Here is a 15,031-nt window from a genome sequence, read left to right as displayed (position 1 = left end):
TTGGCAAAAACACAATCTGCACATACTTGGTGGAGTGTCTGTGCAAAGCACAGTTGCCGAGACTGAAAGTCCCCTCCTTCCCACAGCCATTTGCTCCTCTCCTTTCCCCAAGCAATTGGAGACTGCACCTGTGTGAAACCAACCTCTCCTCTACCCTTTTCATGCCTCTTCTGGTTCTGGGAGACAAGGGAGGAAGGGGGCTCATCACAACAGGAGGGGGAGACACCCACAACTCTGCACCAGCCTGACTCAACTCTTCCTCTTGGCTGCCCTCATCCTACTCTCCTGCTTCAGCTTCTGCCTCTGATTCTGGACTGCTCTCTGCCACAGACTCTCCCAGCTCACTAAGCCCTGTTACCCCTTCAGCTTCTGACACCACCTCCTCCCAAGACCCATCCAACCAATAATCCCCCAGCTCTGAGCCTTCTTCCCTTGGGGGTTCCCCAGCTGGAAACTCCCACCATTCCTCTGTATCCAACCAGTCTGTGGCACTGCACTATTGTCATGTTGCTATGCCAAAGCTCTCCCCCACACTCTCACACACTCTTTGTGTTCAACACACAGGTCATTGTGTCGCATGGCTGGGGCCTTTATTATGCAGCAGCTATAGCTGCATTATTATTATTATTATTATTATTATTATTATTATTATTATTGGTCCCATAGCTTCACCTTGTAATTGCAAGGGAGTCGGGGTTGACCTATGAGCTGGCTCTGCTCCATTCCTGAAGAATGCAGTCATGCTTCAGGTGCAGTCGTATAAATGACTACTTGCGTCATTGCCAGTGTAAGCCAAACTACCGACCACTGTTCCAAAGGCAGTGTATTTTGGAGCAGACTGAGTACTCCACAGCACAATTTTTTAATACACACCATGAGCTGTATTTTTTTATATATATAGACTTACCTTCTTTATTTCAAAAAAGATATAAATAATATAACGGAACATAAGATTTTATTGCCTGATTCAGATTTAACCTATCCATAGCAGTAATAAGTTCTGAAAGCATTCCCTTTGGGGTTGTAAAGATCACTGTACCTCACTGCGCATCTTTATGTTCTGTATAAGAACTATGAGTTCTTAAATATTCTGGGGAGGAGGGCGGTTTTTCATTAGCTTGTAGCCCATTTGGAGTTGCTTGCAGACTTAATCTTTAGCAGAGGGAAGAGCTGGTATATTTTCAAATATAGAAAAAGAAAGATAATGGGCTTTGACTTGATTGTACCTACTGAATGACGTTACCAGTTGAACAAATGTGTCTAGGGCTAGGTAATGCTGCAGGCTTTAAAGCAGAGCAGGAATAAATATGACTCACTCTGATTATCTTTAAGAACTTAAGACTTAAGCTTTTTGTTTTCTTCCAGGATTTAATTATTATGGGAGCTCCAGGATCATATTATTGGACTGGATCCATCTTTGTATACAATAAAACAGCAAATACCTTCCTTTCATATGTAGACGACAATAATCAAGTAAAGTCTGGGAGTTATCTAGGTAACTGAAATATATTTTGACAATATGCTTTCATATGAAACTTTGGTTTAATACAGTTTCTGAAAGCATGCTATCTATGACTGTTTTTGCTATTCATGATAGAAATGCTAGGGGGAAAACCTGTTAGCACTTGTTTGTGAGAACAGAAACAAGGGCTCATCCAGACTTCTTTTTATTCTGGGTTTCTAGACAGAGGAAACCCAGAGGAAATATAAAATATAAATCTATTGTGATTGTTCTGACATGAAGGGTTTGAGTAAGTTTCATTTTTGTAGTCGGAGATGGTTATGCATCATGAGGTGTTGACCACAACTAGCGGCCTAAGAGGGCAAACCGGGAGGATGTTAGCATCCATACTGCAAGAAGGGCAGGAAAGTTCATCCCAGTCTGCTCTGTAGAGGGAAAATGGGGATTGCATTTGGAAACCTTGCATCCCAATGCATGTCTGACCTGATCCAGGAGAAAGAGAGAGAGAAATGCCCGCATGCATCTTCCCTACTGGATTACAGCATGTATCTTTGAGATGAGCAAACTTGCCTTGACCCTTCTGAATATGCTTGGTATATCTTAATAAATCTCAGTGGTATTCTTCTCTCCCTTTCATTTTGTGTAAGCACATGCCCAGTTCATTTCACTGCATTTAGCCTTGTTGTTTAGTTGTGTCTGACTCTTCATGACCCCATGGACCAGAGCACGCCAGGCACTCCTGTCTTCCACTGCCTCCTGCAATTTGGTCAGACTCATGTTGGTAGCTTCGAGAACACTGTCCAACCATCTCGTCCTCTGTCGTCCCCTTTTCCTTGTGCCCTCAATCTTTCCCAACATCAGGGTCTTTTCCTTTTTTAAAAATATAATTTTTATTAACAGGCCAATCAAATCACATTATTTCCAAATCACATTAGTTCCAAATTATACAGCCAGATTTTTAAATTTTTGTTGGGGGTACCCATACTACAAGCTCCGAAACGGGGTCCAAACATCACTTATATTGCTGCTTTAATTAGACAGTTCTATCCAGTTCCGTCCAGATAGTCTCTTTGTTACTTTCCTCATCTTCTTGTTGTTATCATATATTCCTTTCTTTGTGATCTCTGATAATCTTCACAAGCAGGTTGGAAACAAACATCCTCTGTGTGGGTTTTACACTCTCCAAAAATCATATCACATAAGGACAGACGCCATTTCCACACCTCCGTAAAGAACTTTCCCTCAGTCTGTCCGTGATTTCCCCAGGTTTGCCAAACATATCTCCGAGGGCTCTGCCAGGTCTAGATCACATTTCAATAACCATTCGCATTCCGATGACCCTGGTCCTCCTCCCCCCTTCCTTCTTAGGCAAGCCTGTCTTAGCGAGACGCCATTTGAAACTGCGTCATAAAACTTTCCTCCATTCTCCGATGTTTACCAATCCTCTCTTTGATCAACAATTCACTCCACACAGTTCTTGAATTCCTGCTTGTGATTAATAAACTGCAATGATTCTTCTCTCTGGGGTGGAGGGTTATTAATACTCACATAAGGCAAAGAAAAGAAAAGTTTTTTTTCCTCCACCCCCTTTTCATTTCAATCCAAACATACCAGTCTTTTAATGGTGATTCCTCACTTGATTTATTTGTCCCGCCTGTCGCTCCGCTCACAGAGATCCATTAATCAGCAGTCTTTCTCCCGATCTTCGTTTGATGTATGTGCTTTAGCTTCTTTCCAATTATGTATTTCCAATTATGTATTTCAAGCCAAAGCGAACCAGTGCGCTGATTGGAGATAGCGTCAGGAAGAGCCGACTTCAGACAAGGGCTTGTGCCAAGTGTCCACACCCCCTTCTTTCGAATCCGGGGGGTGAATTATGGACACCGCTGGCAGGGCAGTCCCCCCCATTCCCTTGGGGGGCCCGGGAAGGCTGCATACTTCCCATAGCAGCCTCTTAATTACCTCGTGTGGGTCGGAGAGATGTTATTGTCGGCCATCTTCCAATGCGCCCCTTGGGGGCCCCCCAACATCAGGGTCTTTTCCAGGGAGTCTTCTCTTCTCATGAGGTGGCCAAAGTATTGGAGCCTCAGCTTCAGGATCTGTCCTTCCAGTGAGCACTCAAGGCTGATTTCCTTCAGAATGGATAGGTTTGATCTTCTTGCAGTCCATGGGACTCTCAAGAGTCTCCTCCAGCACCATAATTCAAAAGCATCAATTCTTTGGTGATCAGCCTTCTTTATGGTCCAGCTCTCACTTCCATACATCACTACTGGGAAAACCATAGCTTTAACTATACAGACCTTTGTTGGCAAGGTGATGACTCTGCTTTTTAAGATGCTGTCTAGGTTTGTCATTGCTTTTCTCCCAAGAAGCAGACGTCTTTTAATTTCGTGACTCCTGTCACCATCTGCAGTGATCATGGAACCCAAGAATGTAAAATCTCTCACTGCCTCCATTTCTTCCCCTTCTGTTTGCCAGGAGGTGATGGAATAACCTCCTTATAGCAGTCCTAAAAGGAAAGTAGTTCCCATTTTACAGCTGGAGAAATAAAACTGAGGCATGAACTTGCTCACAACAACTTACAGCTTTTTTGACAAGTGTTTTTAAAGGATATGTGCCTGTTAGCTTGCAATAGGTAAGGGCCAGTTATGTTCCTTTACCCCCAGCCACCGTATCGAGCTTTCAGCAGAGCAGCTTGCAAAATGGCATTAATGGTGACATGCCAAAAGCTGAATTTTCCACAAAGTGTTAGGTGTGCACAACCAGATATCTAGTGATACACAGCTGAGCCTGCTTTGGCCTTTTCAAGCCATTGTCTTGATCCCAGATAGCTGTGTGAATCAACACTGAAGTATTTATTAAATGAAATAATTTCTTTAACTTCACTCGTTTATTGGGGATTGGGTGGAATGTATTGCTCTGTGTTGCATAGAACTCGGGACCTTTACCGCGATTTCTCACTGCTCTCTTAATGGACAGGCTACTCTGTTGGAGCTGGTCATTTCCTGTCGTGGAATAGTTCTGAAGTAATTGGCGGTGCACCCCAACAGGAGCAGACTGGTAAAGTAAGAATTAATATATACATGTATATACATCTCTCACAATGATGAGAAAGGAATTTGCACTTTGCAGCAGCGAAGGAGAGTTGGCTGTCAGGGCTTCCATGACAGCCAAGTAACAAGAATCAGATTGATATGTATGACTTGTTTGTCCCTATGACCACAGCTGTCAATGTTGCATTTGAGCTGGGAAGTGGCTGATGGCATTCAAAACTGTGTACACTTAACAAGAGAAGTTGCAGGAGCTGACACCTCTGAGCTGTCAGCCATGTGCTGCTTTGCTGCAGTAAAGGAAGGCAGAGGGTGGATGCACACCTGCAGGGCCGTACATTTAGCTCTGCCTCTCCTGTCATGCTGAGAATAACTTCTGTGCTGCCAGTCTCCCTCCACATTCCCAGGCAAGGAAGAACCTTGGGCAGCATTACTCGCTGGCCTGTTGGCCCCACAGCTGCTTCCTCCACAATTGTCCCTCACCTGTGCATAACACATGAAGAGAGCTATAGTTAACCCAAGGTGGAGGGAGGCTTTTGCTAAGCTGCAAAGCAGATCTGATAAGGTACAGCAGGGGATGGTGCCGTCTGTGAACAGTCGTACCTTGGAAGTCGAACGGAATCCGTTCCGGAAATCCATTCAACTTCCAAAATGTTCGGAAACCAAAGCTCAGCTTCTGATTGGCTGCAGAAAGCTTCTGCAGCCAATCAGAAGCCACAGAAACCTTGTCAGAAGTTCGGGTTCCACATTCACAAACCGGAACACTCAATTCTGGGTTTGCAGCGTTCGGGAGCTAAAACATCCGATTACCAAGAGGTTTAGGATCCAAGGTACGACTGTACTGTGTTCTGTGGTGGGGGTGGATAACTTTTTTTTAAAGACCAAATTCAGCTTAAAAGTCCAAGCTCTGGACATAGCTGACCTTGCAACAAAGCCCAGCATCGAGAGCAAAAAGAGGCAGTATGAAAAGACTGGTCTTGTGTGCAGAGTTGCCTTCTGGGCAACTTTCTGGGGAATGTGTACCAATGATAAGTGGAGCCTATCAGAGGCAAAAATGGGCAGAGCAATTAATGCAAATTTGTACAGTAGGCTAGTTTCTATGCGTGCTCACACATCCCTCCACCCAGGCAAGCAAGGGGGCATCACTGGATTTCAAGGACACATTCCAGCCAGGTAAACAAACACAGTCAACGATGGTGCAAAGTAGGGCTGGTGAGGGGTGTGACCTAGAGACGGTGTGGGTGAGGAGGAGAATCAAGAGGGCTGTGTGGGGAGGCCAGGAGGGCCACATTTGGTGCCCTGGCCTGAGGTTCCCCATCCCTGCTATTGGAGGTGACCAGATGTTGCCATTGCCAAAGGCAGGGTATTGAGTTGATAGCTCCTTGAGCTTGAATGCAGAGTTGAAGTGCTGTTCTTGGCCAGCTGGTTTTGGTTTGCCTCTTTCGACTGCATGTTGAATGCTTCCCCCTCACCCCCACATACCCAATTAACTTCTTTATCTTTATTTTAGGCATACATTTTTAAAATTGAACGGAAAAAGCTTTCGATTTTGTCTGAATTAAAGGGCAAAAAGGTAATGCATTGTTTAAAAGCTGAGACTGTTGCCTGCAGCATTTTCACTTTGAGGACTAGCTAATTATCTCTCTCTCTCTCTCTCTCTCTCTCTCTCTCTCTTTCTTGTGTATGGCCAGCTTGGTTCTTATTTTGGAGCTACTGTCTGCGCTGTGGATCTCAATGGGGATGGGCTCTCAGACTTACTGGTTGGTGCCCCAATGCACAGTAAAGTCAGGGAAGAAGGAAGAGTGTATGTTTACATCAACTCAGGCTCCGTAAGTATTGCTTTATTTTAACCGATTGGTAGTTTGATTCCAAGGGGTGGCTGATGTTCTGTTCATAGGACCAGCTTTTCTCCACAGGGCTCTTGAGCCTTTGACAACTTCCTATAGGGAATGAGTATAGCATGAGTATAGTAATGAGCAAAGGTTTTTCTGACATTGGGATGTGGTGATGGGGAAAGCTTCCCCTGATGAATTTCACTCATTTTATCACAGAAACCTACCAGAAAAAAATAGCAACACTTGTGCATTCATTGTCCCATCATATGTTATGAGTAAACACTTTGCGTGACGATTCCCACCCCACCCCCCATTGGAATAAAGAAAGACACAGGACACCAGAATTTAGGTTAATGGGCGAAAAATGGCCACAACTTTATTGGTTACAGGCTTTAGGCATTGGTCCTATCAGACTATCCGGCATAGAACCGGAAAGGGTTAACACCAACAGGGGGAGCCCCTGAGATGCACATCCCTAGGTGCTCCCCGAGGTGTCACCACTCGGGAGCGTGCTTTAGGCCCTAGCCTCCATAGGTTTCGGATGAGGCAACACCCCCCAGAATCCTTTATCGGACTACCCTTAAACATTTGAGGGAGGTGATGGCGCTCCCCCCCGTGACTCATCTGCATAATAATACCCCTACCAATGCCTAACCGCCAAAACCAAATGCGTTGTGACGTTTTGCTACGAGGTAGGCAAAAAACCCAAATGGCTTTCAAAACAACACCAATTAGCCAAGTGGAAAAACTCCTACCAGGCCCCTTGCAGCAACCAACCGAGGTCCATAACAAAGTCCGAGGGAAAACCTAGAGGGTGGGTGGGTGGGTGGGAAGCCGCAGCTGGACGAGGGAAAGAAAGGGGCGATCTCGGGCTGCCACGACCTTAAATGACCCCCCTAGCCCCGCCCCTGCCGCCAGCCTATTGGCTGGCACAGGGAATGACGCAGCCCAAGGATTCCCAAGTCGCGCAGGGCCGCAGCCAGCCCAGCGCGGATGCAGGTGGGCGTGAGCCCGCAACCCCCCTCCTTATGTCGGGAGTGGCTTTATCTCATTGACACCTGCATGTATTGAAAAGACTAGGACCAATTTAAGCAAGGGCAAGGAACTGAAGCCTGTCTGGAATATGTAGTCACACATGAGTAAAATGCATGTGAGTGGGGGGATTGCCTGTATGACAAGGAAAAGTGTGCATAAAAATGCTTTATGTTATGGAAAATTGCTGGAAAACCATTTTAAGCAAAATTGCATATGAAAATTGTATGAGGCAAAATTTGTCCTGAAATGCTGACAAGCTTTTATGATACCTTTCTAGAAAATAATGAATTGCAAACTGATTCAAAAATGTGGAGAACTGGAAAAAGACCAGAGAAATGAGAAACTGAAATTCATAGATTTGTTCATCCCTACCTGCAGCCCTTCCCACCCCAAACACAAATATATTAGGTGTTGAATGTCTGTAGTGGTGAACTTCTCTATTAAACTTGACTCTCCCCATGATTATTGTTATACCCCGTTCATCTGGCTGGGTTTCCCCAGCCACTCTGGGCAGCTTACAGCATATCTAAAAACATAATAAAAACATCAAGCATTAAATACCTCCCGATACTGTAGAAGATGAGCATTATAAGTTGCACAGGAAGCTTGCTTTTATAGAGCAAGCTCCCTGATGCAGACATTCTTCCCCCACCATACAAAGAGGGACTAATGCCAGGGACATTGAGGAAGTAACAGAGCTAAAGACTTGCCCCTGCTCTCCCCCTCACACAGTACAGGTATGGAAGGGAGAGGGATTGGGTGAATAAGGCTGTTGTGTACCATATAGTGCAAAACCCCCCAAAAAACAGTTAACTTGGCTTTGGTAGAACAATATGTGAAGAGTAGCAGGTTTTCATATGAATCTGTCAAAATGAATCAAATAAAGGCTTTATGCTGATGGCAGTACAGTCGTATATCGGGTTACATACACTTCAGGATACACAGTCCACTAAGCAAGGAATAGTGCTTCAGGTTAAGAACTTTGCTTCAGGATAAAAACAGAAATCGGGTTCCGGCGGCGTGGCAGCAGCGGGAGGCCCCATTAGCTAAAGTGGTGCTTCAGGTTAAAAACAGTTTCAGGTTAAGAACGGACCTCCGGAACGAATTAAGTACTTAACCCGAAGTACCACTGTACAGAAACAATAATATATTGCTTTATTAATTTCAAGTATGCAATTAATTCTCTTGCTCCAAGTTTCATTGGTTTCCAAGTACTTAACTTTGGCTCACGTTCCACACAGAAACACTCTTGTGGAAGGTAATGTGTTGTTCTTGTGTGTGTAGCATGTTGGTCTCCCATGTGCTGAAGATTTCAACATGGACTGTTTCTCTTCTGAAGTGTTTACCTTAATTGTATCCCCATACAATAGGAGCCCTGCTACAAAGCAGAATTATTATTTCTTTTCCTCTAGGGAGGAAATATGCTGGAGCTGGAGACGGCACTGGCTGGGAGTGATTTGTACGCAGCGAGGTTTGGAGATGCCATTGCCAATTTAGGAGACATGGATAATGATGGCTTTGAAGGTATAATGTCCTAATGATTTAAAACTAGGTATTATGGAACTTAAAATGATTTGTGTGTGTGTTTATGTCATACAGAGTTCAGTATAGATTACCAAAGTATGTATATGATTGCAGCCTCCTTTAACTTAACCTCCCTTTGCCTGGCTTGTGTCGTGAGCTGTGGGATGTTCACTTGTTTAATTGCTAAATATTTTCAGTTTCTGCATTTTGTGTGCATAATGCACCATTCTAGAGATTGAAAAATTCTTTCGTAAATAAAAGTCCTGTTTCTACTTTGTTTTAAAAAGCGTGATGCATTTTGAAGCAACACATTCCAGTTCTCTTTCTGCTTGGATCATTTACTCTAGCTATTCGAACAACAATTTTGGAGATTTAGGTAATCGTGAAGACTATTATTCTTATGTCTCTGAATTTTCTGTAGGAATAAAACTGCTCAGGCGCATAAATAAGTTTCAATTTACTGAAAACTAGTTACCTTCATTTACCTTTTAAGTGCCCTACTCATAACAAAAGTTCTAATTGGTTGCTTAGAGATTTTTAAAGGAGAAAAGAAGTGTCAGGTTTAAAATGAATGCTAACTAAGTATCCTGTCTCACACCAATGAGAGCGGAATACTGCATAGTTATCCACTGGAATTGTCACAGCAATTCCACTGACAATTTTCCAACATTTCTGTGGACTTCAGGTATCCATATATAGAGAACAAATTCTGAAAGTTCATTCAGAAATGGAGTTTTGGAAGACCTGAAACCATACTTGTGATTATAACACTTCTTATTTTGGAATCATCGATTATAGATCAGCAGTGGACAGTCCTCCCAAAACTTGTGGGGTGCTGCTATACTTGAAGCAAGCTTCCTGCGGCTTCACCTGTTAACCTCATCCAGAGTGCCTCTGGGCATGTATGGAGGGTTTAAATACAGAGACCAGTGGCAAACTTGGGTTCAACTGGTGCCATCAAGCAGCTGGTCTACATTCTTCAGTTTTAAGTAGGCTGCAGAGCTGATGGCCATTAAAACCTACTTGTGCCTACTTGTGGAAGCTAAGCCGTCCCTCGATGGGAGATAGCCTAGGAAACCTTGGAATGTTGAAGAGGTGGAGATGCCTTAGAACAGAAAGCAAGGGGGACCTGAGTATGCCAGCATGCATTCCTGAAGGGGGAGCAGGCAAGGCACTTGGGGAATCTAGCTTGGTGGGCAGGGATGGGTGGCCAGCGATTAACCTAAGCAGCATGCAGGGTTGCCAAAGGAATCCTGTTTTTATTTTAAGAAGAAACACTTGATGGTTCTCCCAATTTTTTGGGGGGGGGGCAACCACCAAGGCATGGAGATTGAGACCTACTTTTCCTTACTTTTTAATAGCTCAGCTGAAGAGCTTAGATCATGGGTAGGCAAACTAAGGCCTGGGGGCCAGATCCAGCTCAATCACCTTCTAAATCCAACCTGCGGACGGTCCGGAAATCAGCGTGTTTTTACATGCTGTCCTTTTATTTAAAATGCATCTCTGGGTTATTTGTGAGGCATAGGAATTCGTTGTTGTTGTTGTTTCCCCCCAAATATAGTCCGGCCCCCACAAGATCTGAGGGACAGTGGACTGTCCCCCTGCTGAAAAAGTTTGCTGACCCCTGGCTTAGATGAATAAAGGCTAGGGGTGGAAGAGAACTTTATTCAGTCTGCACTGATCTCTTCACATCTTCTTTATGTTAGACTCTTCTTCCAGCTGCCCCCAGAACATTCAAGACACCTTTTAAATTAAAAACCCCCCAAAAGCAGGGAAGATAAGTAAAATTTGTTAAATCAAGTTCAAGTGAATCTTTTGCTCTGGAGAGAGGCTGCTGTCTTCCCTGGGCTTGCCTTAGGATATACCTGCATTGCTTGTACTGCCACAATCAAAGTCCTTCATCTATCACTATCTCCAGAGCCCCATTGTTGTTAATAGTTCTTGATAGGCCCATCATCCATGCATCTGCCTAATTCTGTAAAAGCATATCTAAGCTAGTGGGAAGCACAGCGCTTACATGACTATCAAATTCAATAAATCATGGACATTTCCAACAAGTCTGGTTTTTCAGTAACTGTGCTTCATTCAGCTGATGGTGATGCTTCAGCCTCTGCTAAATAAATGTGTTTTTGTTTGACATTGTTTTTAATTTGCTTTAATCTGTACTACTTGCCATTTTGATTTAATCATATCCCTTAGGCATCACTTGCATAATGACTTTCATTCTCAGCCATTAATGTTTCTTATCGTCTTCAGGTTTCATGCACATTAATGTACTGAATATCTAAATTTATTTGCTAGGCAACTCAAACAACATTTACATTTCACACTCTCCTCTGGATCTGCTTAATTAACATTTGTTTTGTAGGTAAAACTGCATGATATTGAACTAGAGCTACTTCCTGGAAATTATTGCCCTCTTCTCTTTTTTTCTGCCAAACCTTAGTCAAGTTAGAAATGTCTATACACACCTCCTTTCATCACCTCTTGCAGGCTTTTAAAAGAGGAATGATAAACTATGCACATGTGTTACTTTTAATATTTTAGGTTCCCCACTTTCAGATTTTATTGAAATAATGGAAGCAGAAAAAATGAACTATATGTTAAGGAACATGCCAAAAACCCAGTGATTTTTTTACAATATACAGTAATCCTTAATATTTAAAGATACCCGTGGGAAACATGAGTAAACTTAGAAACTTTGGGATGTTAACTGCAATATGTACTGGAAAGAAATCCAAAAACCATCATCCATAGTCATGAGAAGGTGTCTGTTTGGTTTGTATGTATGGTGGAAGGGAAGCATGAAGGAAGTAGCAGATTATTTGGGGATGAGGCTTTAGAGAGAATAAGGAGAAACTGTAGCTCAGTGATAGATCATCTGCTTTGCATGCAGAAGTCCCAGATTCAGTGCCCAGCATATTCAGGTAGGGCACAGAGAGACTGCTGTTGGAAATTCCGGAGAGCTGTCAACAGCAACGTAAGCTAGGCAGACCAACAGTCTGATTCTGTATAAATCAGCTTAACATTCCATTTGCAGCCCTATTTGCTCTTATTGCTGATTATCACTGACATAGACACCAATAAGATACATTTCAGTTAGTGGCTAGCACTGTCAAGCTAAGACTAGGAAGGGAAGGACTTGTACATGTGATATATATGCACTGCAAAGTTGGGCTTATGAGCAGTGACCTATAGTGGACATCACTTGGTTTGCGCAGGCTGTTGGAGGTGTGCGCCTGTCCTGTGCAAACTGACCCCTTTCACCGGGCACCACTTAGTGGTGGAGGGCAGGAGTTTCAATTTGCATCATGCATTTGTCTTTCGTCCATTTGGTCCATGTGGCGACTTGATAAGTAGATGCACAATTCTGAAGGCCTGTACGATTGGCTCTCCCATGCTATACCATGTGATTTCAAGAGCCAACCATGTAAAAAAGGATTTTTCAGAAGCTGCAGTATCCTTTAGGCAATATTTGAATTGGGCTCTAACTAGATAAGTGGAAAGCTTTTAATGTGAAACATTGTACTTGAAGATGGCAGGGAGCATGGGCAGAGATTTTTATCAAGGAAGGGGGAATGAGAAAGTTGAAGGCAAAAGTAAGTTTTTGTCTGACTAAAGATAACGATGTTTAAGTTGCTAGTTATCCTGTTCTAACCTGGAGACTTGGGACAGGTTGCAGCATTAAACTAAAAAAACACAATTTTGGGGGCTTGTGGGTAAAGAAATAGAATTACATTCTACAGAAAACCACAGTGGCTTTGACCACAAATGACTTGCAGAAGTCTAAGCAAGAAATGGCTGTGGTGTTCTGTTTTTGAAGATTGCATGGCTAAAGATGCTGACCTCGTCCAGGGGTCATGAGGAGTGTAGCTGAGCTGATGATTCTATGGGGGGGGGGTGTTAGCATGGCTCCTGTGAAGCCTTTATACAAAGATAGCTCTAGCAAGTTGTTATGAGACCATAAAGAGCTATTGCAAATTGATTGTGTGTGTGTGTGTGTGTGTGTGTGTGTGTTGTAATCTCCAGCTGCATTTACAACTGATATAAGACTAGGAATGTTTCCTGAATAGAAATGCAGTGTTTGCAAGAGAGGGAGCTACTCTCTTCATCACTTTCCCTTCATTACAGGCCAATAAGATCAAATTGTGAAAGCAAAGCTGTGCTTCTTAGAGAGAAACAGAGCAAATGAGAAGTGTGTCCTGAAATCCTGTCCTTACCATAGCTGTCAGCTTACAGATTTGAAAATAAGGGACCAGCAGCCTCAAAAATAAGGGATCAGCAGCCATAATAAGGGATTTTAGTCAACCAGCAGCCAAACGAAGCCTCAAGTGGTGGTTCCCATAGCGTAGCAACCCGGCAAAGGGGATGCAGCAAGGAAAACCACCATCACCTCTCCGCTGGGAAGTGCTGAGGAAAGGCGAGTCCCCAGGCAACGCGGCCGATTTGATCTGCACAAGGCATGCAAGCTCCACCCCCCAGTCATTCTTAGACTCCTTATTGGGTGAACAACACAGCCAAGCAACACAGTTGGAGCCTTCCTCCTCCCTGGCCGGCAGGGAGGGAGGGAGAGGAGCTGCTTCCTTTGAAACCCGGGAAATTTAAGGGAAATCATCAATAAGGGACAGCAGCAGGACACGGCGCTGGGATAAGGGACTGTCCCACCAAATAAGGGACGCTTGACAGCTATGGTCCTTACCCGAAACTACAGGGAGAAGATGGCAATACAAAGCAAGACAAACAGAAACCGAAGCATGCTATGTGCTTCCTCCAACACCCTGGAGCTTCTTTCCCTTTGTCCAGTGTTGCTTTCCCTCACTCCCACCCTGTCAAGCAACTATCCTTGCACTAATTTATGCCACTGTTCTGTGAACAGCTAATAGTGATGAGATATTGCCATCTTTCCACTTGGTGCGAGCAAATCTTTACTTTCCTATCAAAAAACCCAAACAAACCATGCATTGGAGTAAACGTTACTAAAATGAGTGTGTAGCTGATATGCTAATGCGTCTTCATAACGTTGCATTGAAGTATATCACATCTATTTTAACAGATGTAGCCATTGGGGCTCCACAGGAAAATGATTTGGAGGGCGCAATTTACATATATAATGGCAGGAAAGATGGGATATCACCAACCTTCTCACAGGTAGGTCTTTTTTAGCCACTACTGTGACGGTTTTAGCAGAGATCCTGTCGTCATAGCGAGCGGGGCATTAAACAGAACACAGATGTGACACCGTCTCGGCCTAGAAGGCTTGCAATTTTTGAGGCAATGCTTTTGCCAGCAACACTGGAATACGAAATGAGAAACAGATGGGGTGGGAATGGGAAGTCACTAGAGGAGGGAAGAGATGGGGAGAAAGAAAATAACTCACTCTAGCTGCCGCCATTCATTTGTTAGAAAGTATTTGTTAGCAAGTTAGAGGCTGCTGTTGCTTCAGTCTTCCTCCACAACTTGGTAGATTGTGTAGCAAAAAGACAGAAAGCAAATTGTATGAGTCAGGACTGGAAGTATCTGGGACATTACTAGAACTCTGGGTGAGTGGTTCCCATGTCTGAGAAATTGGTTAATTGCCTAAACTGAATGTGCTTACACTCCTTCTGAAGGACCAGGTGTGCAATCTGGGGATGCTTTTGGATCCATCTTTGTCACCGGAGGCCCCAGGTTGCCTCAGCGTCTTGGAACATTTCTTAATTAGTTTTATAACATACATTTTAAACAGTCAATTTCATTTATATATATACAGACGTACCTTGGAAGTCAAACAGAATCCGTTCTGGAAGCCTGTTTGACTTCCAAAACGTTCAGAAGCCAAAGTGCATCTTCTGATTGGCTGCAGGAAGCTCCTGCAGCCAATTGGAAGCCGTGGAAGCCCTGTCGGACGTTTGGGTTCCAAAGAACTTTCTCAAACTGGAACACTCACTTCTGGGTTTGTGGCGTTTGGATGCCAAAACGTCCAAGTACCAAGGCTTTTGGAATCCAAGGTACGACTGTGTGTGTGTGCGTGTGTATGGTCAACATGTTTTTAAATTCTGGCTATTATCGATTCATTTTAATGTATCTTTTATGTAAGCTACTTAGAGCTTTTTATGATTAAGCAGCAGTCACATTCAACCCAAGAT

General features: G+C 43.7%; 1 protein-coding gene across 2 annotated transcripts in view; it reads left to right on the top strand.

The window, feature by feature from the left end:
• Positions 1-15,031, top strand: part of ITGA4 (integrin subunit alpha 4) — a 53,421-nt gene that overhangs the window by 11,997 nt on the left and 26,393 nt on the right. For both annotated transcript variants that reach the window (XR_014157371.1, XM_081865581.1), the window contains exons 6-11: positions 1,366-1,495; positions 4,442-4,527; positions 6,023-6,085; positions 6,204-6,341; positions 8,795-8,906; positions 13,960-14,054. Coding sequence is in view for 1 of the 2 variants with exons in the window: in XM_081865581.1 (XP_081721707.1) it covers positions 1,366-1,495; positions 4,442-4,527; positions 6,023-6,085; positions 6,204-6,341; positions 8,795-8,906; positions 13,960-14,054 (624 nt within the window). In the remaining variant the exon portion in view is untranslated. The remainder of the gene's footprint in view (positions 1-1,365; positions 1,496-4,441; positions 4,528-6,022; positions 6,086-6,203; positions 6,342-8,794; positions 8,907-13,959; positions 14,055-15,031) is intronic.

This window comes from Podarcis erhardii, assembly GCF_964252035.2.
Source record: "Podarcis erhardii genome assembly, chromosome: 1".
Taxonomy (NCBI): domain Eukaryota; kingdom Metazoa; phylum Chordata; class Lepidosauria; order Squamata; family Lacertidae; genus Podarcis; species Podarcis erhardii.
The sequence above is the reverse complement of the archived record's forward strand: the minus strand, read 5'-3'. Positions and strand labels throughout refer to the sequence as shown.